General features: G+C 51.7%; 11 protein-coding genes across 11 annotated transcripts; 4 read left to right on the top strand and 7 right to left on the bottom strand.

Moving 5' to 3' along the window:
- Positions 1–122: 122 nt before the first annotated feature.
- On the bottom strand, positions 123–1,395 carry IAR55_006539 (uncharacterized protein; the record flags this gene model as incomplete). Its single annotated transcript, XM_066949620.1, has 5 exons — positions 123–203; positions 381–533; positions 602–723; positions 937–1,114; positions 1,285–1,395. The coding sequence occupies 5 exons, from the start codon at positions 1,393–1,395 to the stop codon at positions 123–125; spliced, it is 645 nt and encodes a 214-aa protein (XP_066799914.1).
- Positions 1,396–1,816: 421 nt separating this feature from the next.
- Positions 1,817–5,859, top strand: IAR55_006538 (uncharacterized protein; the record flags this gene model as incomplete). The annotated part of the gene is made up of 13 exons (XM_066949619.1): positions 1,817–1,859; positions 1,915–2,045; positions 2,132–2,364; positions 2,450–2,532; positions 2,599–2,957; positions 3,023–3,261; positions 3,320–3,423; positions 3,480–3,751; positions 3,801–4,001; positions 4,053–4,925; positions 4,989–5,064; positions 5,117–5,757; positions 5,821–5,859. The coding sequence occupies 13 exons, from the start codon at positions 1,817–1,819 to the stop codon at positions 5,857–5,859; spliced, it is 3,294 nt and encodes a 1,097-aa protein (XP_066799913.1).
- A 368-nt stretch (positions 5,860–6,227) lies between these two features.
- IAR55_006537 (uncharacterized protein) lies at positions 6,228–7,363 on the bottom strand (the record flags this gene model as incomplete). Its single annotated transcript, XM_066949618.1, has 5 exons — positions 6,228–6,325; positions 6,434–6,516; positions 6,616–6,859; positions 6,989–7,125; positions 7,239–7,363. The coding sequence occupies 5 exons, from the start codon at positions 7,361–7,363 to the stop codon at positions 6,228–6,230; spliced, it is 687 nt and encodes a 228-aa protein (XP_066799912.1).
- Positions 7,364–7,758: 395 nt separating this feature from the next.
- Positions 7,759–9,544, top strand: IAR55_006536 (uncharacterized protein; the record flags this gene model as incomplete). The annotated part of the gene is made up of 5 exons (XM_066949617.1): positions 7,759–7,861; positions 8,025–8,277; positions 8,379–8,924; positions 8,981–9,273; positions 9,336–9,544. The coding sequence occupies 5 exons, from the start codon at positions 7,759–7,761 to the stop codon at positions 9,542–9,544; spliced, it is 1,404 nt and encodes a 467-aa protein (XP_066799911.1).
- A 282-nt stretch (positions 9,545–9,826) lies between these two features.
- Positions 9,827–11,834, bottom strand: IAR55_006535 (uncharacterized protein; the record flags this gene model as incomplete). Its single annotated transcript, XM_066949616.1, has 2 exons — positions 9,827–10,779; positions 11,153–11,834. 2 exons carry the CDS (start codon positions 11,832–11,834, stop codon positions 9,827–9,829), a joined length of 1,635 nt encoding a protein of 544 aa, XP_066799910.1.
- Positions 11,835–12,151: 317 nt separating this feature from the next.
- On the bottom strand, positions 12,152–15,645 carry IAR55_006534 (uncharacterized protein; the record flags this gene model as incomplete). Its single annotated transcript, XM_066949615.1, has 4 exons — positions 12,152–12,173; positions 12,259–12,329; positions 12,508–14,427; positions 14,500–15,645. 4 exons carry the CDS (start codon positions 15,643–15,645, stop codon positions 12,152–12,154), a joined length of 3,159 nt encoding a protein of 1,052 aa, XP_066799909.1.
- Positions 15,646–16,052: 407 nt separating this feature from the next.
- On the bottom strand, positions 16,053–18,194 carry IAR55_006533 (uncharacterized protein; the record flags this gene model as incomplete). The annotated part of the gene is made up of 6 exons (XM_066949614.1): positions 16,053–16,092; positions 16,154–16,472; positions 16,534–16,694; positions 16,754–16,882; positions 16,978–17,286; positions 17,386–18,194. The coding sequence occupies 6 exons, from the start codon at positions 18,192–18,194 to the stop codon at positions 16,053–16,055; spliced, it is 1,767 nt and encodes a 588-aa protein (XP_066799908.1).
- Positions 18,195–18,795: 601 nt separating this feature from the next.
- Positions 18,796–20,270, top strand: IAR55_006532 (uncharacterized protein; the record flags this gene model as incomplete). Its single annotated transcript, XM_066949613.1, has 3 exons — positions 18,796–19,432; positions 19,540–19,683; positions 19,771–20,270. 3 exons carry the CDS (start codon positions 18,796–18,798, stop codon positions 20,268–20,270), a joined length of 1,281 nt encoding a protein of 426 aa, XP_066799907.1.
- A 65-nt stretch (positions 20,271–20,335) lies between these two features.
- Positions 20,336–22,037, bottom strand: IAR55_006531 (uncharacterized protein; the record flags this gene model as incomplete). The annotated part of the gene is made up of 8 exons (XM_066949612.1): positions 20,336–20,667; positions 20,754–20,879; positions 20,942–21,123; positions 21,202–21,308; positions 21,383–21,455; positions 21,511–21,564; positions 21,695–21,900; positions 22,011–22,037. 8 exons carry the CDS (start codon positions 22,035–22,037, stop codon positions 20,336–20,338), a joined length of 1,107 nt encoding a protein of 368 aa, XP_066799906.1.
- A 362-nt stretch (positions 22,038–22,399) lies between these two features.
- On the top strand, positions 22,400–23,329 carry IAR55_006530 (uncharacterized protein; the record flags this gene model as incomplete). The annotated part of the gene is made up of 1 exon (XM_066949611.1): positions 22,400–23,329. The coding sequence occupies one exon, from the start codon at positions 22,400–22,402 to the stop codon at positions 23,327–23,329; it is 930 nt and encodes a 309-aa protein (XP_066799905.1).
- Positions 23,330–23,716: 387 nt separating this feature from the next.
- Positions 23,717–27,887, bottom strand: IAR55_006529 (uncharacterized protein; the record flags this gene model as incomplete). The annotated part of the gene is made up of 10 exons (XM_066949610.1): positions 23,717–23,743; positions 23,806–23,871; positions 23,925–24,618; positions 24,683–24,726; positions 24,785–25,291; positions 25,346–26,588; positions 26,638–26,656; positions 26,723–26,800; positions 26,857–26,866; positions 26,925–27,887. 10 exons carry the CDS (start codon positions 27,885–27,887, stop codon positions 23,717–23,719), a joined length of 3,651 nt encoding a protein of 1,216 aa, XP_066799904.1.
- Between the last annotated feature and the right edge of the window lie 13 nt (positions 27,888–27,900).

The raw sequence follows: 27,900 nt of genomic DNA, 5'->3' as shown, positions 1-27,900 counted from the left end.
CGGATGCCATCTCTCTCTTCTCCGCGCCCCCCCCCCCCCCGCAAAGTACCTTCCGTTGAGTCTGCCCCAGACGGAACGACCAATACCAGAGCATGTTCCACCGCTTCGCCTCCTTGCCTCACCTACGAGCTCAACAGATCCTGCATCTCTTGTCTCATTCGTTGTATCTCCTCTTCGCTCTCTTCCTCGTCTTCCTTGTTCTCCTGTGAAAGCAAGCTTGATTAGCTCAATTCTGGAAATATAGTAGCGAGTCTCCTTGACGCCTTCTCATACCGCAACGACTCAAGACTCAAGATAGGTGTCACAACGACAAAAACCCTTTCCTGCTGTTCCCTTTCGCTGAGACACACAAGGATAGCGATACCCATACTCGCACTCACCGGCAAAGCCGCCCCGACAGCTCCTGCTTGTCCCAACTTGCCATCGGTCAACTCGAACAAGACCTTGTCGACCTCTGCATCCGCTTCTTCTTCCAGCTCATCATCGTCGACCGTATCGAGCGTCTCTTCCATCATCTCCTCCATTATACCGCTCTGTAAGTATGTCGTTGTGGTCAGACCAGGTCCCGATCGGCAAGCATGAAATCCGGTAGATGACCCACCTTCATCATCTCCATACTCATTTCTCGCATCGTAGCGCTTAGTTGAGGTAATTTGACAAGTGCGTTGGTGGTTTTCATGATCTCTGTACTTTTCTGGAAAGCTCCCGTGACCTTGACCATTGCTACCAAAGGATGAGAATCGCATGTCAGCGCAATGGATTCTGACAATAGTTTGCAGTATGCTTCCGTTGTCCGGCATTCCTTATACTGCAGTCGTCCTTGTCCCGTGTTCTCATCCCCATCCTCATCCCCATCTCTCCAAACGCTGGCCGAACCATACAGATCCGCCCATCATCTGTTCGTCCGAGTCAAGTCCCAATAAAACAAACACTCACACAACTGATGCTGTAATTGCATATTCACACTCTTTATCCTCGCCTTACTACTTTCGAGTCTATCTCTCTGTTTGTTGGCGCGGACGACCTCCCTCGCGAGGATACGTGCGGACTTGACATCGTTCTTCTTAGCTAGTTGTTTGAGCTCGATTCGGGATTTTTGCGTGGCCACTTCTAGCTATGGGACACGAAGAACAATGATGTCAGCATGGGGTACGTGATGTATTCACTCGAATCATGCAGAGCTCGGGGACGAGTGACCAGCGGATCTGATATTCCGAGTAGGCGAGGAGCGAAGGTGATCTTGAGGGTGGACAGACAGGGAACATAGCGAGCGACTCTACAAACATTACGAATTTCCCTATCCAACTGTCTTTCTTGTTGTCTCAGCTTCCCCTGCCACGCTTTCACCTTCTCTTCAGGTGTTGGACCGTACAACCATTTGTTGATCGATTTCATCTCAACCTGTGCGTGGAGATAGAGGATGGCTTGGGGGAGGGTGTTCAAGGAGTAGTGTGAGGGTCGGCGAGCTATCAAAGATGTGACCTCGAAGGTGCAGTGTAGAGAGTGGTGGAATATACGAATAGCGGTTGTGTTGTGCTGAGCAGTCGCTTGTAGATCTATGAAGGCGCTGTGGAATGATGTCGATATCCAGGATGGATGAGTCCGAAGCGTGCGACGATCCGGAACCACTACTGTTGGGTGGCAAGTGATAGGAAAAGCGACGGAGATGAGTCCTATCTCCGCTTTCATGTCCACCGTACGCAACGACCGGGTAATGAATTAGACTTGACCATCAACTTGCTTCAACATCAACTCAGTTCCTCATTCATCACCCTTCCCGTCTCCGTCCACCACAGCAAAACAAGCTCCATGGAGGATGTGGCTCCTCTCGGCCATTGGACCAGTCCATGGACAGAGCAGTGAGCTGCTCCCCACCGACGCCAGAGGCTTAGCTCACACCTTTCCGTTCCGCAGAATTCACATTCGTCCTCGAGCGAAAGAAGGAGTACACGATAGGCCGAGACGGGTGCGATATCGCGTTTTCGAGTAGACATATCAGACCTAGGGAAGGTACTCTGATAGTCGGAGACTGGAGTCCGACCCAGGTGAGTCATCCCACACTCTTATCGTTATCTTCCTTCTCTTCTCTTTGCCTTTGGGCCACTGCTCATCAGTGTATGATGTTATGTAGCCACATAAAGCACCTTCTCTGAAATGGAGGTCTGAACCGAAAAAGAATGGTACCTTAGGCTCGCTCAAAGTGCTGTGTTTGAGAGATCAGGCAGATGCAGGATCGACAGACGGGGACGACTATGATGTGCAGGATCTGGGAGTTACACAGGGTTGTTACCTGGATAGTGGTGATGATGGAGAGATACATAGTAAGGTGGAAGGAGTCATGTTCACAGAAGACTTGTGGTTCACGTGAGTATGACTCAGCCTCCCACCAGCTTTCAGAATCATTACGTTGTGGAAGAGTAAGCTGAGAAGTGGGCTTTTGGATCGTCAGCACCGAGTGGAAGGATCTGAGCTTGCAGTACGACAAGATGAAAGACGAGCCTGATCAAGTCAAGGAGACGTTGTGGTCATATTGTGAGTCAACACCTATTCCCATCAATGGTCGCAAAGCAGGACGACTACATATTGACGTTCTCGTAGGTATCCCATGGACACTAGCTTTTGAGGTGAACGACAGACCAAATTACGTTCTGTCCACATACCTTCGATCGAATCTAGACTGCAACTACGCTGTGTGTTATGGAGTCCCAATAGTGGTACCTACCTTCCTCGAAGCCGTCATCGGCCGTCTACGTGCCTGTTGGAAGAAAATGGCCGATTCCCAAGACAGCTTCTCGTTGCCTGACCAGGACGACCCTCATCGATTTCAGCCCGAATTCGACCCGACTCCCACTTCAGCGCTGCCAGCTTCGAGGAAGGAGAAAAGGAACTGGCAACCAGAGAGATCGAGAGAGACTTTGTTCCAGGGCTGGAAGACCATGGGTCTGAGAGGAAGGGTGGTATGTCTTCTCCTAGCGTTCACCTTTCGGGTCGGCTTGTCATTTCGCTGAGAGGCAGCGGATAGGCTCCCCAAGAGAAACGCTACATCGTAGCCATGGGCGCTGATTATCAGGACATGGACGTTCTCAGCAAACCCGTCACCACGAGTGAAGATTTTGCAGAGCGTCTCAAAGATTGGTTGAATTACCTTGATTCCAACGGAGGGAGAGAGCAAGCTGTGGTGGTGTGGTTCAGTAACGTCAAGAAAGAACTCATCAATAAAGGGGTCGACTTCACTGCAGCGATCACTGCTACATGTCTACAGTCAGTTGTGCTGTGTTCCTCTGTCAAGATCGTCTGAGCTGATCAAGAATATCTCAAGACTTGGTGTAGCTCTTAGCTCTGGAGGTATCGTTTGGGGCGCGGTCAGCATGGCAGGGGTAAGGAGTTACCTCGAAGCTTCTGCCGCAAATTTACCGGCGAAAGGTGAGAAAGACTGGTCGACATGTGTGTATCATGATGGCCCTGATAGAAAATCTCAGACAAAGCCGCTCCTCGCAACCCCCAGTTCGTCGTGCCCGAAGTGCCTGGGCATGCCCAATTCTCGCAGCCTCCACCACCATCGACTTACCAACCGATCGCCTCGGCTCGTCCCGACTTCATTCCTTCCACATTTCCCGATGAGACCACTGGTGCAGGTGCGAGATCCCCTCCTCCAGACACTGGATCCTCACAGCAGATTAGAAGGACTAGACAGAGGACGTCTCCGCCTAGAGACACTTCTTTGGAGCCTACGGTGTCAACAGTGAAGAAGGTGAATAATGACCCTTCCTTGCGATCGCCTATGCTGAATTCCTGTATAGCCTCTGCGAAGACGAGCAGGCAAACCGGCACCTGATTTCTCTCAGTTCCCCACTGATCCACCAGAGAGCGATACGGAGAATGACAACTCTCAACCTTCCCAACGTCAGCCTAGCTTCGAACAAGATTCAATGCCGAATCCGAGGGAGGAGACCGGACCACGATTCACCCAGCCTACTCAACCTATGGATGTTGATATAGTCGTAAGTTTCACTCACGCTTCTGACTTCCACAAGCAGCTGACAGAGTCTCAGCCTCAAACACAATCTCTCAGTCAAGCTCCACGACGACTCAAACGTCGAGCCGGCGGCGCTACGCCCTCGCTCATTCAGGAGATTGCAGACACCAGCGTCGACATGGACCGAGACGTCAAGGCCGAAGAAGCCGCTGCGGAGATACGAGAGCTGTACGAACAAACGAAGTCGTCCGCATTCAAGCCGAACCCATCCAAGAAACCTCGCCTGGAACATGATAATCCAATGGAAATACTCGAGTCATCGAATGAGTCTAGAGCGTCGACGAGATCGCGAGTGGCCATGCCCCTCATCATGGACGTTGACGATGACGATGGCGACTTGTACGCTCAGACGGTCAAAAAGGCGACCAGATCGAAGAGGGGTACCACAATCCAGCCGGAGACTCAGACCCAGATGCCGCCTCCCGCTCAACGTGAAATCCGATCGCCTTCGGAGGAGCAAGAAGAAGTGGAGCCTGTCCCCGCTCCTGTTTCCCACTCTATGAAGTCGAAGTCCGACACTGTAACTTCGACTAACGCAACGGCGAAAAGTAAAGGAGCACCAGTATCAACGCTACCCACGACAGATGAAGCTTTCCTCAAGGCCATCACTTCCGCATCGAAAGCTAAGAAAGGGATCGACGAGCTGGACAAAGAATTCAATCAGCTGCGGATCCCCAGAGCGAACGGCAAGACCGCAGTGATCAAGGCTAACGAGTGGGATGCATCTCATCCGGACTGGTCAATTGTCAACGACTTTGATGATGATCTGAGAGGAAATTTTATCCAGATTGTGAGGAAAGACTTGTTCAGAAAGGATCTAGGCGAGAGGGCGGAAAGGGACATGACAACGGTAGACGACGGACGGCCAAATTTCAAGAAATTCAAGAAGGTAAGTCAGCATCGCTGTCGAATATGACGTTGTCTGGGCCATTTCATCTGACATTTCGTACAGAAAAACGTGACAAGACGAGAACCCCTGCCTTTGGTCCTCACTGGACCTACGGTGCAAGACGCCGAAATGGGTGAACGTGAGTCTCGATTGCTGCTATGGGTCTCACGAAGCTGACATAGTCACTGTAGCGTACTGGCCCACTCAAGCTGTGAAGACCGGCAACCAACGAACACAAGCGGGTAGTCAAGCCACTATCGCTGAAGAAGAAGATGACATGCCTCTTCTGCCCCGTTCTCGCAAACGGCTACTCGGCACACAAGCACTGCAAGACGACGCAACGGATCCGCCCCTCACGGGTCGAAGAGGAACTCAGCGGCGAAAGGTCATCCCCGAAACTCAGAACTCGTCTATGAATGGCAGTCAACTCCCTCCCCGACGGTCTACCAGAGCAACCAGTGTCATGTCCGAGTCGAGCGTTGGGACCAGCACGAGCGTGGCTACAGCCACGGGATCGACGACGAGAGGGAAAGCAGTGAAACGTAGAGGGAAAGGGAAGGAACCGGTCTTGCTGGAAGATTCAGATGAGGAGGATGGAGTAGACTGGGGTAATTCGTCGACGGGCAGAACCAAATCTGGACGGAGTGGCAAGGGGACTGGGACAGTAACGTTGGAAGAGGATGAGGATGATGAAGAAGTTGTGGCTTCTACAGCGATGGGACTGGGAAGGAGCAAAGCGACGCCGAGTACACAACGAAGTGGAGGTACAGGTACGACGTTAGGAGTGGGAAGAAGGAGGAAACTGTTACCTGTAGACGACGAAGATGGAATGGTGAGTCGTATCTCTGTCTCACCTCGTTGAATAAATCGAAGCTGACGTGGTCTTTGGATATAGGCGTTCAGAGGTTTGGGTAAGAAGAGGAGGCTCGGTTGATGTAGGCTTCTAATCTGTATACCCTGCATGTCCAATATTCTAAAAGTACCGCGAGACGTATTGAGCTGTAAGTATATCAGTAGAGAATTGACGATGGGTAACGAGTCTATGTTAATTTGCGATGTGCCTAATTGTGATCGGGTCCTTGCTCGCAAGGCCGGGCGTACTATCAAATCGAGCAGTCCCACTGGTGATCATATCGAAGTGGAGGGCCATTCCATCGAGGATGACAGCCGTAAGACGAGCCCGTTCTGCGAGCGCACATCGTCCGGATTGTTGGCCCCCATATTAAGATGAGGGATATTACATACATATATACAACTCCCAGCTCTAGAAAGGTCACACCTGATCGAGACCCACTACAGAATCTAGTCGCTTGCCAGACTCCATATCAGATTCGCGGTGTACACTTTGGACCTGGAATTGTCGATAGGCACAGCATGTACGTCTTGCTTCGCGTCGTTTCCTATATCCGTATCAGATAGATATCAGCGGGAAAGCACGAATGTTGGGTCAGAAAGACTGCTCGAAACGGGGAGTCTGTACGACTTGGGCCGAAGGAGAGATGACTCACGGATGAGAATTTTCGCCGTGTTAGATTCGTCTTTCGAAGGGACGAGGGAGAAACCTGCTTCCGAGAACAATCTGAGTCGAATACTACCAGAACAGACGAGATGACATCAGTATCGTTCATGCTCGTCACGCCGCATCACCATCCAGCACAACAAGGAGATTGTGAAGGTTGGATCGACTGACATTTTCCCATCTGCCCAACCACCTTCCCCAACTTCGATCTTCCCCACTTCCTCCTTCTCGTTCCTCCATTTGCCCAATTCCACCTCCTTCTTCGCGACAGCAGCTTGTTCTTCGTTCAGTTGTTTCCCCGTCGCATACTGTTGTTGTTCAAGGGACCGGACTTGAGCGTCGTGCTCTGCTGCGGTGGGATGGGATGAAGGTCGTTGCGAGGCGACGGTAGCTTGGGCGTGTTGACGTGATAGTTCTGCGAGTGGATTTCACACGCATGACAAACGTCAGTATCGAGCAAGTCTGTCTGCTCCGATCTCCCACCAGTGTACACCTTGTCGGTTGCATGACCGTGCTTCGATTGGTACAAGGACCTCGCACTCACGTCTCAACTGATCGCGAAGACCATCTACCACCTCAGACCTCTCTGCATCTTTCGCATTGACAGCAGCTTCAGCAGCCGCGAGATCACCCAGCTCGTCGTCCGGAGACAGGTTCGGTCCGACATCACGGACGATCTTCCTGTCAGTATCGATATCAAATCACACAACAGCATCAGTAGCTCTCTCGTACACCACAGAGAAGCTTGACAGCTCTGATCTGGCGAATGACAGCTTGTTGACTTGTTGACTCACGCCAAGGCTCTCCACTGATCTTCTGACAATTCCTGTGATTGATTTTGCTCGCTGAATGACATCTCTTCCCCTCCCTCTTGTTCGATACTCATAGGTTGCGGTGGGAACGAGGCGAGTGTTGCCATGTTGGGATATCTGTCGTGTCGTTGTGAGTTGTGAGCACCAGAGTTGAAAGGTGTGATATAATCGTAGTCAAAGGACAACAAAAGACCAGTCGCGAGTGTTTTGTTGACGCGAAATCAAAATGCGGAATCAGACGATTCGCAGGGGCACCTGGCTTACGTAAAAACCCTCCTCACGCGCCTATCGTCGTTCCCTGAATGCTCTCGTTGTCAATCCTCTTGTATTCCCAGTGTCGTCATCATTATCATCATCATATGCATCTCTATCACCAGTTCGTACATACACTTTTGGAAAACCTCTCGTCCAGTTTTTGGGTTCACAGCTCTCTCTCGTCTTACACTCGGACGTATACTTTCTTCATCTACCCTCATTGAGTCGGAAGAGAACGCATATCGATATGTCCGCCACCGTCGGAGCACCAAAACGACATACCCGGAACAGGATGGGGGAGAGGAGGACGTCTCGCGACCCCAGTAGCTCGAGAGATGCCAGCGGGGAAGGTGAGTTATCATGTTCATGACCCTTCATGCAGGAGGCGAGGCATTCTCAGAAAGCGGAGCTGATTACGTTCAATCCCATGTTGCTTTACTCGAATCCATCTCGCACCGCATGTAAACGTCTACTTTTATGTGTTCTGCGGTGACCCCAACTTGCTCTCACCAGACAATGATAACGGCGAAACCGAGTTCTCAGATGTCGGCTCCATCAATTCCCACGTCGCCGAAACAGTCTCCAACGTCTCCACCGCGGAATCGCCTCGGATGACTGCTCCACCACTACCCCTGCAAGCGACAACCGGACCTAGCAACACTGGTCTCGGTGCGCCTCAGCCCTTGACTAGACGTGCATTGCAACAAAAACGAGTGGAAGAATTAGGTGGTGAAGGCAGTCAAAGCGAAGGGTTGGATTCTCCCACGTGAGTGTCAATGATGATCATCAACAAAGATGATTGGCTTGATTTCGGGAAACGTTTGTTGTCCGCGTACTGTGAAGCTGAGTAGAAGGATTCCGTTTCAGATATGATGGTGACGTAGAAAGCACCTCGACTATTGGAGGAACACCTATCCATCCTTCAAACTCTCATCGACATCAACACACTCGTCTCCCCGTCTCTTCTGACCCAAGCAAATTGACTGCTGAGACACCTGTCACTGCCAATTCTCCATACGGCTCACAACGGCTTCCTACCCCAAAAGCCTCTCAAGCGAATCTGGCCTTTTCAGACGCTTCACCACCGTCTCCTCCTTCCGTGGACCCATCTCTTTCATCGCATCCCAGACCCGTCGACGTGGTGGTCGCTCCTTCCAAAGCATTGGCGGAGCCTACCATACTTCAAACACAACAACTGTCGACCAAGCCTTCCATGTCGTCATTAGGCCCTCCAAAAATGTATACTCGACCCAAGGAATTGTCAGAGGCGGATATCAAGGGTTTCGTGGAGAGAGCTATTCATGGAAGAGGAGCTGAAGATGGTGTGGAGAGATGGTGGAAGACCAACGCTCCACCAGAGGGGAAGGTGGTGAGGGTGTATGCCGATGGAGTGTATGATCTGTTCCACTTCGGGTGAGTCTCACGTTAGATCTGATTGAAGAGAAACGCGTTGACCGTCTTCACCATAGACACGCACTACAACTTCGTCAAGCGAAATTGTCCTTCCCTCAAGTGCATCTTCTGGTCGGAGTTTGTTCAGACGACCTTTGCGCCTCCCATAAATCTGCCCCTGCAATGACTCACGCTGAGCGATGTGAATCCGTCCGCCACTGTCGATGGGCAGATGAGGTCCTGCCGGACGCGCCGTGGGTGGTCGACCAGGCCTGGTTGGACAAGTACGATATCGATTATATCGCGCACGATGAGGAAGTGTATCCCAGCAAAGACCACTCGGACGTTTATGCTTTTGCCAAGAAGAATGGTAGGTTGCTTCCGTTTCATTGGCAGTTGGATGTGACTAACAAGGTGATTTCACGACAACAGGTCGCTTTGTGCCTACTAGACGAACACCATCGATCTCAACTTCCGATCTGCTTGAGCGTATTGTACGTGGATACATGGACGGTTTCTTCGATTCGAAATTGGAAAAGAACGGACATCCAGAATTGCTCGCAGCAGATGTCGATTGGGACTCGAGTGCTTCTGTGGAAAGACGTGAAAAGAGAAAGGCAGGTATCAAAGGGAAGAAGTGATAAGAGATCCCAGCTACATGCAGAATCAGAAGAAAGAAGAATGAAGACACGACAGGATCTGAATTGGATAAGAAGTACACGGATGTGGTGCTGCGTACACAGGACTGGCTGCGCTATCGAGAAGATCTTCTGGATGAGCATGCACGAACGCTCGCCACACAACGTTCTGAGGCGAGCGAGTCAGTCAGGCAGGGACAGTGAAAGAGCCAAGCCACAGTACGAGTCACAGTATCCTGTCCGTCCGTTTCTGTCACGGTAGTGTGAATCCCAAATCACCTAAATTCATCGCTCACCCACCCCCGCCTTCAGCCGTTCCGCCTCTCGCTGAGCATTCGCTTCACTACTGGCCAGAGTCGCTTGAGCCACATTCGGATCGGCAAGCTCCCAAGTGACTCCTTTACCATCGGGTGTTTGATCTCTTCCATCTTCCCCTTCGTTCTTCTTCTTCTTGTTGTTTCCTCTCGAGCCTAAGAGAGTATTACTGATTGTCTTTGCTGCTTTGGACTTTTGCGATTCGTCCTTTTTTCCTTCCTCGTCCTTCTTCTTGTCCCTATCCTTGTCCTTATCCTTATCCCTATCCTTGTCCTTGTCCTTGTCTTTATCTTTATCTTTACGTTTGCTCTTATCCTTATCCTTGTCTTTACTCTTCCCATCCAAGCCCAAGCCCAAGCCCAAGCCCACCACCTCCATCCCCCTCTCCTCTAACTCTTTCCTCAGAACAGCCTTCTCCTTCTCCCTCTTCTCCTTCAACTTCTTGAGTCCCTGTTTATCACCTTTGATCTTCTCCTCTTCCTTCTTCCCTTCTGTCTCGACTCTCTTCATCGTATCTTCGGGTTTCTCAGTCTTTCGCTTTCGCAACTCTCTTTCGACCCATGAAGGTAGTTTAGCTCGGCTCCCTGTTCCTGTTCCTCTTCCAGTTCCAGTTCCAGTTCCATCTCCGTTTCCCTTTCCAGATCCAGAACCGGAAGATCTTGAAGTAGTCCTTGAAGCCGAAGATGAAGAAGAAGAAGACGACGACGACGACGACGACGACGACGACGACGACGAATCAAGATCATAGACTGATCCCAAGATGAAGTTCACGAGATGATACAATCCGAACAGCGCGATGAGTATGACGAGTATCGAATGTAGTAAAGGCGGTCTGGACGGATCGTACCATCCCGGTCGGAATTCGGTCCTCAGCGCAGTGAGATGTTCCGCCGCGAGCGAATGGATGCCTCTTGTTTTGGATGCTGGGTCGGGTCGTCGTACACGGTATATACAGTGAAAGCCAGTCGGTATGATCGGACGGGCGGACGGGCGGACGGGCGGACGGGCGGACGGGCGATGGAGTGAGTTGGGTGTAGCACACGGGAGATACGAGGATTCGAGTGCAACGATCAGTCAGTCGTTTGATAACAGTATGAGAGATGAGGTCGAGAAATGCGTGTAAACAGTCAGAACCAGATGGAAGGAGTCTGAAATCTTTGAATCACGGTGGATGGGGGTGAGAACGGTTTACTCTCTCTCTCTTTCTCTCTCTCTCTCTCACACGGAACCCTTTCCTATACGACCTGTCCGTGTCTCGAGTCGTGATTAACCGACGTGAACAACCCACTCACTCACCTCTCAGCTGAGCAGCTAGTCCCTCCTCCGCTCGTCCAGTCCACGCCATTCCGGGACTTCGCGTCCATCTTCCCAAACTCCCAGACCATACCAATCCTCCCCTCTGTCCACCATCCGGTCCCAAAATCACACCCTTCCGTCCATCACCTTTCCCTTTCCCGGTCCGAGGGAATTCGTTCCCAGTTTGGGCCACCTCCGCCCCATCCTTCACCCAAACCCATGCAGCTGCTCCTACCTCTGGCCAGACTCCCAAGACGAGAACCACGATACCTGCAATGGTCACGAACCCCATCGTCTGCCACATATCGCTCGTTGAGAAGGGTAGAGAAGAGGTATCGGGAGGTCGAGCACCTAGCGAGAAGAGTAAGAGCGGGATGGCAGGGAGGAGGATCAGGAGGAGGAAAGGGCCAGGAAGCAGGGTCGGGGAGGGGCCGAAGGGGGCAGGAGGCACTGCAGGTGGTGGTGGTGGTGGTGGTGGAGCAGGAGCAGGAGGAACAGGAGCAGGAGCAAAAGCAGGAGGAACAGGAAGAGGAGGAACTGGGTACGATACTGGTGGAGGGGGCGGAAGCGGTAAAGGTGGACGTTGTTGCATTGGTGGAAGCGATGAACGTTGATGATATATCGGAGGGGGCGGACGTGGCGGAGGACCATGCCGAGGTGGCCCATATCGTGGCGCTTGCATCTCGTGACTATCCAAGTCTGTCAGTACTCTCACAGCTATACTCTTTCAGTAGCTACATCAGGCTGGATGAATGTGTGTATTGTTCAACGGTGCGCGCTCGAATAGCTTGCGCGGCAGCGTGCAGGGGTCAGTCAAAGGGACTTTGATCAAACAGAACGGTCAAAGGAGCGACAGGGCCGTACACTCGTCCATCAGCCCGCACACGCACACGCATTGCCATACAATACATGCTCTGCCGTTGGTTTCGTACGACGCGAACAGGTCTGTATGCAGCCTGACGTGACTATTGTCTCCGAATGTAACGCAAGTATGGAAGATCACTTGGTGAATGCTTGCCACCTGGTCAGAGAAGTCAGCGTATCACTCTCGTACATCCGTTCACCTAGAGTTATAATCGCCGATTCTGCCAAATAATCACACTCACGCCTCACTCAGCGCCCCAAAGGCGCCGTTGGCCAGCATTCTTTGTTCCACGGTCGTGTTTTGCGTGTTGAGCTGTTGCAGAGAGATCCATTTCATCAGCTACACCACGATTCTTCATCAAGGCTTTGCTGCTTCAGCTTTTCTGCGTGAATCGCTTTGACAGCACACTATACCGTACTTCTCTTACCTCAGAGCATTCGCGACTCCGTTCCGCGCAGAGTACCCCCACACAACGAACGACCCCACTCACCTTATCGGGATGTAGTCTCGCAACGACCTTCATATACTTGATCTTGACCTGCTTCTCCGTGATCAGTTCATGCATCCCCACTTTCAATCCACCCTTCATTATTTCATCCCAGAGCACCATATCGAGACTCGCTATCAACGCTCGCAAATTCGTCTCTTTGCCACTTTTCCACGCATTGATCTTGGTTTCGATGGTATCTTTGATCGATTGTCTTTGTTCATCTTCTTTCTCAGCCAATTGAGCCGCTTTTCGAAGATCAGCCACAGCTGCCGAAGTCTCGATATCACTCGGTTTCGGTGGAGCCGTTTGTTTCGAGGTAGCTTTAGGTTTAGGTTTGACAACGACACCCGACGCTGAAGCAGGCTTGAGACCGTCACCGCCCGCCAGCATCTTTCTTGCTCTCCGTGCACCTTCTGCCGCAAGGTTTCTCGTCGCCGTTGCAGATGATCCCACAACAGCCGCATCGATAGCTAAAAGCTTCTCCCAATCTTCCAACGCGTTCTTCCACTTTTCTCCCATCTCCCAAGCTTGAGCTCTTTTGATCATAGCTTTGACCATCCCATCGCCCAACTTCACTTCCGATGCAACTTCGCTCGGCAACGGCGCTTCTTTACTAGGGTGATATGTCGGACCGATAAGGTTGATTACGATGGTACAGTCCGCTGCTGCGGGTGCCGAATCACCAAGCTTTAATCTCGCAGCCGCACGGTTGTTATGAATGGGAATAAGGTACAGATGTCCTTCGGGCAGAGCGGAGATTGCGGAAGTGTAAGCTGAATCAGCTTCAGCGAAGCGCCCCAGTTTGAAGTGCTCATTGCCTTTCGCCTTGTGCGCAGCCGAAGTCTGGATCTGTTGAGGTGTGGCCGAGATGAGCTGCCTTGCAGGAAGGGGTTTGGCCGGGACGACGGCAGCAGGAGGAGCGCGCGGCGCGAAAGCGGTAGCCGCAGCAGCAGGCTTCAGATGTCGGGCAGGTGATATATGCCGCTTTGGTTCCTCATCAGCAAAGAGGAGATCAGCTCTTTCTTTCGCCGATCTATATCCTCCGCCATCAGGCGTTTTCTGTGGTCGCTGAGTCTGCTCTCGTGAGGTTGGCGCATTCTGTCGTCCAGACGGTCCAGCTCCATTTGTCGTAGGTCGTGTCGGGCCACTTGCTTTCGTTCGTCGTGGGGGACTTTCCATATCATCATCATCTCTAAATCCTTCATCTCCGCCTCTCGCCTCTTTATCATCTATTCCATCCCATTCTCCTGCTTGTGCCGCTTCCGCCTCCACCATCCATCTCGGTTTCCCATCCGTTCTGATCTGTCTTCGCCCTACTCCTCCTTCCCCTCCTGATGCATTCCCGGCTGCTTGAGCTTGCGCTTCTAATGCCTTTCTCTGTTCCTCGTAGACTTTCATAGCTTTCTCCTTGCCGGTGTTCCAGAACGATGTCGCTTTACTGAACATATTCTGTCCAATCTCCGAAGCTTGAGCTAATATTTTCTCTGCCTGCTCTTGTGCTTGAGCAGCGGTCAAGGGCGTCGCCGTCTCACTCCTCTCTTGTTCTCGCTCTTCTTGTGTTCGAGCCCTCACACTATCCCGAGAAGGTCCAGCGCGACGACGTCGACGTCGTTCTTTCTCCTCTTCCTCTCGACGTTGGCGAAGATATTCGATCCGCTCATCATCGTTCTCCTCTTCGCCTCCTGAGAATTCTTCCTGTCGTCTTGCATCCTCTCGAGACCGTTGTCCGCTACCGCTTCCACTACCACCGGATAGGAGTATCTCCATAGCGGCTTGAACGTCAAGTCCGTCGGAAGTCTTTGCGAGGGCTTGTCTGGCTTGAGCAGGGGAGAAGCCCATCTCCACGATCTGACCAACAATGTGGGGCGGAGGTGAGACAGAGCGAGGGGCGGACTTCTTGGTCGGTCGAGACGGACCAGACTAGGAACAGAGAAGGGCATTGACATGATCAGTCTTCATGTCCATCACCACAGAACACAGCACATGTCTCACCTGAGATTGAGCGGTGACCGGTGCAGATCTAGCAACAACAGGTCTGCCCAGATCTCCCAGGATATCTTCTTCCTCCTCTCCATCTCGCTCTTCAAAATCGAAATCTGAAACAGGAGTCCTCATACCAGATCCTCCATTCCTACTGCTAAAGCCGGCGCCTGTGCCATTGAATTGTGATGGAACACTGGAAGCAGGAGCTGACGTAGATGAAGCAAGAGCGTCAAAGTCGAATGGGTCGGCAGGTGGAGCAGGAGATTTGCTGGAAGCAACCTTAGCAGATGCAGCTGGAGCTGAAGTGAGAAGATCATCATCATAATCGTTCCAGAATATACCGCCCGCGGCGGATGTCGACTTTAGTGGTCCACCTCCACGAGCCGGAGAAGGGGCGAGGATATCAACGAACTGGTCTCGTGTAGCCGAAGCAGGAGGCTTGGCAGATGGAGTCGGCGTAGGCTTGAGGACCGCTTCTAAACCATCATTCTCTTTCTGTCCCCGCGTCGTTGTTTTGGTAGTGGGCTTTGAAGATCCGCTACTCCCTCCTCCTCCTCCTAGATGATCCCAGAAGGCGCCTTCTGCCTCGAATCGCTTCCTGTCCTCTTCATCCCTCTTCCTCTTTTCTTCGACCATTGCCGCCTGTTTCTCCGCCATCGTCATATTTTTACTGACCCCCGGGGTTGTACCTGTCGTAGAGATTGATAACAATGAGGAGAAAGCGTCTAATCCGACTCCTCCATCACCATTGGGTTTGGTTCCTTTTCCACCACCGGTAGCGGAAGTCGCTCCGCCCATATTAGACACTTGAGGGATGTTGGGCGTACCATTCCCCGATAAGGGGGTTGCATTGCCTGAGCCTGGGGCTCGCAAGCCCGTTCCAGCTGCAAGTCGATTTGCAGCAGGAGCATTGATCGCACTCCCGACACCAGGAGTTTGGATAGCGGCAATCGGGGTGGATGCCCTCAGTGGTGTTGAGGAATAGTAATTCGGAGTGGTGGATCGTAATCCCCCTTGACCTTGAGATGTAGGTTGGGAGAGGAAGTCGAAGGCGGAGGTCGTTGATGCTGATGCTGGTTTCTGAGGAACGTTGGACCCTGAGCGTGACTGAGATGTCGATGAAGAAGACCAGTTGAGGTCCAGGAGGTCGTCCATCTTGCCTCCTCACAGAGTGCTAGCTAGGCTCAAGGGGAAGACGATTGCGGAGACACAGAGCGAAAGACTCGTATACTATCTGTAGTCTATTGCAGGATGGTTAGGGCGCGTTCAATGGGATGGGCGGCCCACGTGGTTTGGGCGTGGGCGTGAACTCGAACTCGATGCAATCTTCTGGCGGTGTCATCAAGGCATGAATGGATAAATCATCTTTGTGACTTGACTTATGGTCGACAGACATGACGCGGACAACAACCCGATATGCACAAGTGCTCGACTCGACGACGTTGAGACAGTATGAAGAATGCCCCAGAACCAAACCGACTTCCGTTCCACACGTTGATAGACCACAAGCTACAAGTATATCTGCCTCTTCCCTCTGTCGTTTTCTGTCCCATTGTGGCTCATCAAACCGCGTTTTTCACCTCATCGTCGAAGAAGACCACACTGGTATGTGGTTCGTCATCAGCGTATATATCGAGCAGAAAGAAAAGAGCCAACCACTCACGTCACTGTGATATCGTCCCTCATCCATCTGGTGACCTCACCATGCATACTTAACAATTCCCCCCGGGCCTTCTTATCGCCTCCAGCCAACGAATTCCTGATCAGATGCGTTGCTGCATTCTCGTCACCCTCGTATACCCAAGTCTCATTAGGTGGTTGAGGAAGGTCTTGAGCAGGATAGAGACGTTCGGATGCAGGGAGAGGAGGGACAAGTGGGAAGATGTTGGGAAGGGATGTTTTGGCGATCTCGTTGTGAGTTGGGTGAGCCATGTATGAGGCCAGGAGAAGGGTAGCTTCTTCTGAAGTGATTCGATCCCACACTTCATGAATGGTTGATTTAGCTGGATTTTCTATCAAGAAATGCCACACTTGGACACTCACGACCGTCCGTGGCCATGATGAGGAATTTGAGCTTCTCGCCATTCTCAGTATGCAAATTCCTGTATGTCACCTCTGGCTTGCCCGACACATAAGGCGGCGTGAAGTTCCACGGTCGTTGCGCACGGGGCTTGACACCTTCTGCTTTGAATGCGTCCGAAATGCTATAGCGTTCAAGGATCCTTATCAGCGTTGGCTCACATGGAAGTGAATTTGGACCTACACCTTGTTCTGATCGATTGTCCATTTGTACACGGCATCACCAAAGGCTCGGGTGGGTTGAAGACCACCTTGGACTCGTCCTCGCTGGATAACGGTATCTCGCTCAGAAGCGGGATGTTCACTCTGCACTCTGTGACGAGGAATCAGCTATCGTCGTTCCTACGAGAAGCGTTCCCCTCTGTCCTTCGATATGATGATGGCAGTATATTGGGTTGCGTCACTCACCTAGCGATTTCCTTCGGATTCTCACCCATCTGATCTTCCGTCAAGACATCACATCTCCATCTCCCATCGGGTCCCTGCCATCCCGCAACAGCCCTACAGTCCCCCACAAGCGCGACGTACAGATCGTCGTGTTCTGCGTCGACGAGAGCGGTGACCGCGCAAGCGCCTGCTGCTGCAGGTTCAGCCAATGCGACGAACGTTTGACGAGGGGTAGGGGCCGATGGATCAGCTTTTGCTGAGACTGGCTGTGAGAGGGTCGGAATCAGTCGAACGGGTGTTAGGGAGATACTGTCGTCTAGCTGAACAAAGCTGTATGGGATCAGAGTGAGCATATGTCCTACATGCGTTCGTTGTACCAGGGCCAGTACGCGGCCAACCGTATACGTCGAGAAGGTCGGATAAACTCACGCGTTCTGTAAGGTCGAAGTGACGTTGTCCGGTGTCCAGACCTTGCCGCTACCAGCCCAATACCAAGGACTCAGATAACCTCCCCATTTCTTCCACCCGCCCTCTGTAGGCGGCAAGAAGCCCGCTTGCAGTCCTGCCAGAGCGACAGCTACGACCGGATGTAAAGTCTTTTCCAACAATCTACAAGTAGCGTCTCCGCCATGTCCATCGATGATCGAGAAGAGCATCAAATCGTTCTTTCCCTCCGCTACCCCGGTAGTCGAAGGAGGAGTCGCACCACCAGAGAACCAAGAGAACCATCCCTCCTGACTCTTACGTCTTGCCAGAGCTTCTTCGGACCCCATTTCCCGGGGGATGAGGTTACTCTTGAATCGATCTTCACACGGTTCGTTCGAGCCGACCCAATTGGTATCCCATCGAGTGACCGGATTACCAATCCTCTTCAGATCCCGCTCTCCACTCTCATTCTCCGTCAACATCTTTTCCTGTTCAGCTTCTGTCTTCCTGACAAAGGTGTGCGTCTCCACACCCTCTGATCCCCGGATACGTGTTTCGAAAGTGGGTCGCTTTGTGGTGATCCCGAGGAGCGAACCTCCACCTGATTCAGCGGATGACGATGACTGTTGCTCATATTGATACACAGCATAAGCTGAAGCGAGCAGAGCGACGGAGAGAAACGCGGTGGTCCTCACGCCGGACGAGGAGGGAGAAGGTGTGGGAGGAGTGCTGTAGAGCCGAAGAGATTGTCGTGCGACGAGACGAGATGGGAGCAAGAGCGGCCGAAGACCGAGACGAGATCGAGGAAGCATGGCGTGGACGGAGATTCGAGGAAGGGGAAGGGTGCAGATGCTGGATGGGGTCCACGCAGCTACGAGACTCCTCCTTGATCTTTTTATAGGTGGAGTGTATGGATCAAGATGAGATGCGTCTGGTAGGTCCGGGCTTTCAAAGAATCCTCTGATCGTACGCTGGTGGAGGTGTGTCACGACGGTCGGTTATCTTTCAGTCTAGCTAAGCTAGTCAATCTCTCCAAGCCACTTTTAATCTAAATCTCGTACTCTGGTACCAAAGACAGCACAGCCTCGAATCATCACCCCGGCCCTGGGCAGATAGATGCATGGGTAGATGACATGAACGATCTGCCTGTTCTTGTGGGGTTGGACTACCACTATCACTGCTCATCATGCATGTGAGATGGCACTCATCATCATCGGGTTCCCCCTTTTTCCCAGTCAAGTCGCGCATCGTACCTGGCCAGAATTCCCTTACGTAAGCACCACATCGAACAATGTTCCCCCTCCACCTCTTTTTTCCCGATGAGGCGTTCCGGAAATCAAAATGGGGGGTGGTCGACTGTGACTATGACTCAGCCGCCCCTACAACCTATCCAGAACCATATACAATCACATCATGCCGACTCCAATGATCCGAGCCTTAAGTTCAGTAGCATCGGCATCGGCATCGGCATCAGCATCACGTCCGAGACTGGCTCCACTGCCCCATCGATCGATACTCGAATTGACCGGACCTGACGCTCAAAAGTTCCTCAAAGGTCTCAGTTGTAAGGATGTCGATTCGCTCGGTGGAGGATACAGCGGGTTCTTGAATGCGTCAGGAAGGGTCCTACACACCACCTTCATCTTCCCTCGTCATCATGGCGCGACTAGGAGTGGGTCTCCACCTTCGTATCTGATCTCCCACGAATCACCATCGGTTCATCCGGCTCCTCTACAGAGTCTCTTGCCTCCATTCAGATTGAGGGCCAAAGTGAAGATCAGAGACGTATCAAGCGAATGGGATGCTTGGTCAGCTTGGGGTTCCTCTTCCTCTTCATCATCAACGGAGGGTGTAGCAGAGGGAAGTGATGGGACGAGACCGATACGGAGTTGGAGGATGGGAAGTGGAGGCGCAGCGGAGAGTCAATGGGTCTGGGAAGATGGAAGAGTAGGAGATCTGGGATTGGGTGATGGGGAGGTGGGAAGCTGGGATTTGAGAGCTGGGTGGGGGAGCATGGGAAGACAGCTGCTTGTGCCGAAGGGAGAGAAGCGTGAGTGGCTGCTCCTTGAGATCAGTTCTCAAAACCTCACTATTTAGTGCAAACATATACGTCGTTAGAGCTGACGACGTGTCACTATTGGCTACCCATCGGTTCAGCCTCACTCGCAACGTCCCATGACACAGCCCTGACCGACGAATACAATCTCCACAGGATGCTGCTCGGCGTACCAGAGGGTCCCAATGAGGTTATACCAGGCTCTGCGCTGCCGTTAGAGAGCTGTATGGACATACATGGCGGTGGTGAGTGGCCGGTGTCGACGTGCCACTAGAACGAATCGAGTGTCCTCATGAGCTGACTCCCGAATTCGCTTTCCTCATCTTTGCCAGTCGACTTTCGTAAAGGCTGTTATTTGGGCCAAGAACTCACCGTCCGAACATATCACACCGGCGCCACTCGTAAACGTATACTACCAATCCGACTTGTCCCCTTATCCAAACCGAACATCAACACCAACACCAAAACACCTCTTTCCTCTCTCATCTCATCTCCTGGTACACTCGCCCTTTCCCCAACATTACCACTCGAGGTGACCTATCATCCGCCCTCATCTTCCGCTACGCGTAAGCCGAGATCTGCAGGTCGGATTCTGTCCCTCCAAAACACCGTCGGCCTAGCTCTGGTACGATTGGAGATGGTCGAGAGATGTTGGTGGTCTGGTACTGGTGAAGGTAAGGGTGAGCATTCCGTGTTGGCATCCACAGTGGACGATTGGAAAGAGAGTGGTGTGGGGAGATTGACGACTGAGATCGAGGGTGATGAATGGGGTGTATATGTCGATAAAGGTGAAGCGTATAATGCGGCCTTGCAGTTTCAGCAGAGTCAATGACGGACGACAAACATAGTAGAGTAGGACGGACCGTTTTCAATATATGCATTGTATCTATATGATATCTACAGATCCGCAAAGAAATCATCGTTGTTATTTTGAGCATGAGTCCTACCCATATCTCCCATCCCACCTTTGTTCTTCCTCATCTTCTTCGCAGCAGTAGGTTCATCATCAGAATCCGAGTCAGCATCTCCCTCGGCATCACCCGCTTTGCTCTCCTCATCTTCCATCTCCTCATCTTCATCTTCATCTTCATTGTCGCTATCCTCGAAAAGATCTTCGACATCGGTGAGTTTGAGACACTCGTCGTGCGAGACACTGCCGAGCCATTTCCCGTTTCTGTCAAGTTTGATCCGTTCGATAGGGTATTCTTCGTGAGTGGCGATGACTCCCACTAAGTTCACATAGCCAGCATATCAGCATCTAACACTGGCGATACAGCCGCTACTCGTCATTTGCGTGTGTGTGTGTGTGACTCACAGAACTTGTGCGGTAAGACTTGCATCACTCTGATCATACCGTCTTCTGAACCAGTCGCGATGATATCGTCTGTCAGAGGAGCGATAGCATCGATAGACGCCGGATGTCCCGGTATTCTGTCCACACCTAGAAGCGGCGGCCTTAGCTACTTGACACTACTTTACGTGCTGGAAATGGGATCAACTCACAATCCCCCCATCCCTGTTTACGATTCCATATTGACAGTATACCCAGACCTGATCCGACAACGGCTTTACTCCCTCCTTTGATAGGCACGATCGAAAGTAATTCGTCCTCTTGATCATCGGACACGGAAAGAGGAGTAGGTTTATTCGATCGGATGTCTATGACGGAAAGATGACCGTCTCCGCTGAACACCACGCGCCATCTCAGCTTGGCTCGATAAGATCATTCTTGAGAGGTTGAAGAAAGGAAACAATTGACGTACGAGGTAGTTACCAATTGCCGTTTATCGTCGAAATAAACGAAATCTGAAATATAGTCGAAATGTTGGTTGTATGATCTCAGCGCTGCAGGCTGTCGTGGGTCCCAGAGCTGCAAGGTATGGTAGGTCAACGACAATGGACTCGGGACAAGAGAGAGGGCGCAGACGCTGCACGCGAACTCACTTTGATCACACCATCGTCGTCACCTGTGGCAACCAGGTTGGCATTGACGCAGAACACTCGGTTGATCGGTACGCTATGATTTGGCCTGGTCAGGTTTCTCCTTCCATACATTGTGAAGTGAGCCTCACTCGTGCGCTTCGTCTCGTTCCTGGACCACAGCTCCGGTCGATGCGTTGAGCTGGCTACCAACATACATACGACGTTCAGCTCATTATCTTTCACAGCAATAGAGATCCGTGTCATCTACGACGTCATCGTCTACCCAAGACGAAGATCTGCTGGGAATATTAAATAGGTAGCAAGCACACTCACAACAATGCCCCACTCTTCCCTCCTACCCAGACATTCTCCCCCGCTTCTTCGACCACCACCGCTCTCGCCGTCCTCTTACTCGGTCTCACGGACCACGAAGTGGATGTCTCCCCTGACCGATCATCGTATCGCCACGCTTTGATCTCACCGGTGAGTAGGGATGCGTAGAGGACTGACTCGGTAGGGTGAAACGATAGGTCGAAGGGCTGTCCGAGTAGGCAGGACGATGAACGGGCGAAGGAGAGAAATTAGCTGGAGTAGATACTGAGTCCACCAATCGAGACAGAAAAAAAAACGAGAGAAGGGATGTGCTCACCTGGTTTCTCAGCTTGATGTCGGGCATCTTTGAAGCTACTTGTTTGTGTCAGTAAGAAGACAACAGCGAGAATAGTTGGATCAACACCTGTGTCCTATAACTATGACCCAGCACAAAAAAGTTGCGAATCCAGAAAATCAACACCGGACAGAGTGGAGGTCGATGAACAAACAAGATTAGCTTACGTAACATCTCCGATCTTCCCCGGCAAAAAACCGGTCAGTAGGTTTCTCTCCACTTTTCTCGTCCACCTCTTTCTTCTGTCTCGCGGGAATCGATCTCTTTCGACGACACGATCAGTCAAGCCAAGCAGTCACGACTGCACCGTTCACGATAACGATCACGATCCACGAGCACCCCATCTTCGTGCTCTCTCTCCGTCAATCGCGATGTCCTGCTTGACAGCTTCGACATCGGCGTCGGCGTCGACGTCCAAATTCAAGTCGATCCGACCGACCCTGTCCAGAATAGCATGTCGATTATGTCCCCCGACTGCCCATCTGCAATTCTCCACAGCTCCCTCGCGTGAGCTTCCGTCCCCTCGGAATCCGTACGATGACGGGCGAAGACTTGGTGGATCGCAAACAGCTCAGCGGGTCCGGGAGCACAGTCGGTCCCGCTCTCCTAGGACTGCTTCGTATCCAGACCCATCAAATCGATCACGTCCTGTCCGACCACCGCCTGATACCCCTCGCTCATCGAATTTTTCGCGAGAAAGAAATCAACCATCCACACATAGATATACATCTCACTCGAAACTCACACGATCCGCCATCCCTTCCTCTTTTCCTCTCACGTCAGATGACGCTACAGATATTCCTTCCTCCAAAGCCCAGACGAGAATTGGTCCTTGGTCACCAACGAAGAAGCTGACTTATTCAGCCATGGCGGGACTTCGGACTCTACATTCATTAGATCCGGACAAGTTCACGAAACCTGTCTTATCGGCCAAATTCGGGATCAGCGTAGAAGCAGTTAGCAGGATCTTGAGATCGAAGTTCAGGGATAAGTCCTCCGTCGGTGGCGGTGGCGGCGGCGGAGAGGGGGCAGGCGATGAGGGTGGACTGCTACATAACGATGAGGGCAGGATCCTGTATAGTCAAGAAGGGGATATTGGACTTGGTAAAGGTGTGAGATTCAGATCGTCCGGGGATAGTAAGACGATGACTACCGATTTGAGAGGTACGAAGTGGGATAGGAACCCTTCTACAGCGGAAAGTATCAGTCCGGTACCTGCTATCGAGAGAGCGTACTCGAGGAGGAGACCTTCGTCGACCAACGACCGTACTCAACCAGACTCGGAATCGACAGAGCCATGACAATGAGTGGTTGGACGGACGATACACTATACAAAACCGACTGGTGCCATCGATAGCGATCTCAGTGTAAATGTTGGTCAATATACGACGGAAGCGGCACTCGACTCCCCACTGGACGACATGATTCGCTCAATCTCCACATTCACCAGGTCTTCTGCTGCCGACAAACATCTCTACGATATTACCGTGCGAGTCCTGTCCCACTCGCACAGCGTACGACTCACTTCGCACATACCCTGCACAATAGTTACATATCTATGCATTCGCTCCATTTCAAGAAGCATACAACACCACTTGAACCAAACAACATGACGTGTGAGAGTTGTTACTATATATACTTGTATCCTTCTCAGATCCCTTCTACTGTATGTAATATTTTCCTGAAACTTAGATGGACGGTGTGAGTCGATCGTACTGCGTATCGTAAACGACATCAGCACGATTTCGCGCGATCGAATGACCGTCCGCTGACTCACCTTGATCCATTGATCTATTGCCGACACCTCGCCTGCCACTGAACGAGCCTCGACCCATACCCACAACTGATAACGAGCGTGATCAGCATTTGACACATTCATTTTCGCATACAACTCACCTTGATCATAGCCAGAAGACTCCCTTTCGGTGTCGCCGAATACGCTTCTCTCGTACCCATCTGCCGACCCAACTGTCTCAGAATCGGTAAGGCCGATTGGAACAAATCCATCTCGGGATCCAATTGTCTTCCGATTCCTTCCAGTAGCAAGATCGACAGGACAGTATTCACGAAATCACCTTCCAGCTTGACATGATGTGTTCTGACCGCGTTCAGGACATCGGTCAGGATATCGCTGATTTTGATCTTTGCCAAACTGAACGTCTTGCTTTTCACACTCAGCACGATGTGCTGCATTTTCAGTGCGAATGTTTCTTCGTCAATGACATGATCGGGAAGTCGACAACGTTCGACCATTAGTTTACCAGCTTTGTATCCGTCAAATGTCGCGACTGCGGAAAACAAGTCGAGAAAATTGCGTCGGTTCGTGTCGTCAAGAGAAGTCACTAGACCCGCATCGATGAAGATCAATTGCGGTTGATAACCCTCCGAGTCGAGTTGTTCAAGTCGAGCGATCCAGGCTTCTTGGTCGTGAGCGAGAGTCGAAAGTGAGGACACCATGTCGGCGGTTGATACAGTCGAGGACGGTGAGATATTTGAAGGCGGTGTATGCGATTTACGACTGAACTTGTTGAGCAAAGGGCCGAGGTAGTCTGTGGTAGAGGGCTTGTAGAAGCGAACCATGATGTTTCCCCTACGCCAAGCACGAAGCGTCAGCATTAATTTGGTCTCGAGCGCGTGATGTTATGTTTACTCACGGGTGCAGATCACCATGCGTCCAGTTGTCCAGCAACAGCATTTCCTGAAGCGAGTGTGGTCAATTCCGCTACTACGACAATGGATCACCGAGCTTGACTCACCAAGAATGCATCCAGTCCGATGGTCGCGATTTTCGTGTCATAAGGTCCACCTCCGTTCGTCAAGAAGTACTTGAGCGGCAAAGCATCCTCGAACTCTTCGATAAGAACATCTTGTCTCTCTTCCCTTTCTTCTCCTTGCTTGTTTTTCCCTAGACCCATAGGCTGAGGGAAAGTGACAGTTCTACCTCGTTTGCTGAAGTTCGTCTCAAAGGTTCTCAAATTCGAAGCTTCCACTCTCAGATCCAGCTGAGAGTTCATGATGTCTCCGAATACTGCCACCTCCTCAGGGATGGAGAGCCACTCCATACCAGGTAGAGCGTTGAGACAGTTGGCAAAAATGGACATGATTGCGATGTCCCTACGGATGGTCTGACGGATTCGAGGGTGGATGACTTTGATCGCAACTGAAGCAGTGTGAGGTTCTGCGTGTCCATATCTGACAGGCTCATCGGCGCCAGCACGGGTTGCACCGGCCAGGACTTCTGGTCTGAGCTTCGCTCTGTATACCTGAAAGATCGTTTAGCGAACAGTCCTAGGGCAAGTACACTACCGTCGACTCACTTGAGCAATAGCGCCACATCCAATAGGTTCCTGATCAAATTCCTCAAATATACTATCAAAGTTCACTCCAAAGGCCCTCTCCATAACCTTCTTTGTGTGCGCCATGGAATGGGGTTTACCGTTTGAATGTAGTTTCGACATCTTCGAGCACAACTCGGCAGGGAACAGATCTGCTCTTGAGGCCGCCCATTGACCTAACTTGATGAAGGAAGGCCCGGCCCTCTCCATCTGTTTCACCAGGAAACCATACCACCAAACAGCGCCCCAGTTCTCTTGTTCCTCAGTAACAGGTTTTCCGACCTTTCGACGTCGTTCCGGCTTGCCAACAAGGAGCATGGGAGTAGTGAGAATGACTGGGCCAAAGAGGAATGCAAGGTGGAAGAATCGGATGAGCGTTGCGATGGGTTCGAAAATGTACAGTTGGATAACACGAACAAAGGTAAGTGGTTGTTCGGCGGGGGACGTAGCGACGAGATGGGAAGGGGCCGAGGGGTGAGTCTTGGTAGGCGGTCGAAGAGGGATGAAGTCGATTGCAGAGTCGTTTTGTACTGGTCGCCGCCGGAAGTACACTATGGCGCCTACTCCTACCCCTGCCATAATCACAAGTCTGAAAGATCGACGGTCGTGTGTGTCAGATTTCGCATATTGACTTCTACTTCCACCTTCTCCGCCAGATGCTTGCTGAGAACTTTCGACCGTGCCGGCGCCTCGGCCTTTGCCGATGATGGCAGATACTGGCGCAGCGATGGTCCCGAATGACCGTCTCGTTGCACTCTTCAGAGCGGTCCACCCTTCGTTGTCGAAAAGGAAAGGTTGAAGGTTGGAGCTAGATGATCTGCCCTGAGACATTTTGGCATTCTCTTCCGCTCGTCGCCTCACTTCGTTCCAAACCTCATTTCGCAGCACATCTCCTCTGATCTTGTTCAGCTCGTTCTCGAGTGTGAGGAGATTCCTCCGCGCGGGGGACGGGGCTTGGGCGTTCATCCGTCGAACGAGATCGTTAATCTGCTTAATGTTCTCTTGATGAAATTTGAGCTCTCGAGCCTCCCACGCGTCATCTTGAGAAGGTATTGAATGCAACGGTGGAAGAGGGGATAGCGCATTGGTGGAGATGACGTTGCGGACGAGATAATTGGTGTAGGTCGTGAGTAAAGTCAACCGAAAGGCAATTAACGTAGCGTCAAGTGAGTTTTGCAATTCGATCCAAGGCGGTAGAGCCCCTTGTCGTTTGACAATCCTATTCCTGCAGGGGAGTCAGCAACTCTGAACCAGGGAGTGCCAATTTGACTCACATTAGCAGCTCGCCCGTGTCTGTGCGAACGGAAGACGCGTTAGGTGTGTTACACGTTGAGCAGATGCAATTGACACTGAACTCACCGATATGTGGATTTCTGGCCTCTGGATCTCTAGGGATTGGCATACCCTTTCCATTTGTAATCTTGAAGAAACCGGCCTCTGCATCAGACGGTCAGTACGAAGACGGTTCACGTCATGCGTTCATCTTCGCTCACCTCTGGCACGCTGGATGTGACCGATCAGCGCACTTCACTGGAATACGCGGGGCATTATGCAGACTCACCTGTATTCTATCTTCTACTAAACCTGTCCATGCTCTCATACCACTCGCGTTACCTTTCCCAGCACCCAACACACTACTTCCCTTGATCTGTCTATTCCCCTTGAAAGTCTTATCTCCCGCTTCACCTTCGCTCCCAACCTCTACCAAATGTCCACCTTCCAATCCTAATCCTAGCTTATAATCTAACGCACCTTCACGAGCACTATCGAGTCTCCTGACTGTCTTGCCTGACTTTCTCGCCGCTTTCACCCTCGCACGGGTCTTGGCATCGGCCCCTGGCGGTAATTGCAATTCCAAGAGATTGGTCAAAGAATCGCCATCGGCTGACTTTTTGATAAATGTACCATATTTGACGGATGGAGTGTGATCAGATGCGTCAATTGGCTTCGAACCTGTATAAGTGGAATGCCAAGGCCGATGCAGATGAGGAGGGATATTCGTACGATGCGGATTCGTCGATTCCATCGATACCTTGTCTGCTACATCTCCTCCTTCTTCGGGATCGGTGACGAGGGTATTACTACCTAGTCTCGGTTCGAGATTCAATCCCTTCATCCAGCCTTTGATCTTCTCATCCGCCGCATTATGTTTGATCCCACCGTCATTTCGGAGCGGTTTGCTCACATCCGTCAACATACGCAGCACCGCATCGTGTGTCGATTCATCGCCGGTCCATACGGGTCCCTGAGTCAGACGGAGATGTTCGCGTGAAGATGATGAGGGGGGAGGAAGCGTCTCTTCAGCGATGGCATCTGCGAATAGCTTGGCTGATCCAGTGAGACTCGTTTGTGCCTCTTGGGCACCAGGCGTTGTGTTGAGAGTCGAGTTCGAAGATGACGCTGCACGATCGGTCGGTTTCGATTTCGAGGTCGACGGGTGCGGGGTTCCTGAGGAGCTCTGCAAGCGCACTGCGAATAGCTTTCGACCAGCGAAGGAGGACACGCGCCTATGTACAGGCAGCATGGTGAGGGAACGG

Source organism: Kwoniella newhampshirensis, chromosome 14 (genome assembly GCF_039105145.1).
Source record: "Kwoniella newhampshirensis strain CBS 13917 chromosome 14, whole genome shotgun sequence".
Taxonomy (NCBI): domain Eukaryota; kingdom Fungi; phylum Basidiomycota; class Tremellomycetes; order Tremellales; family Cryptococcaceae; genus Kwoniella; species Kwoniella newhampshirensis.
This window is presented reverse-complemented; position numbering and strand designations above follow the sequence as displayed.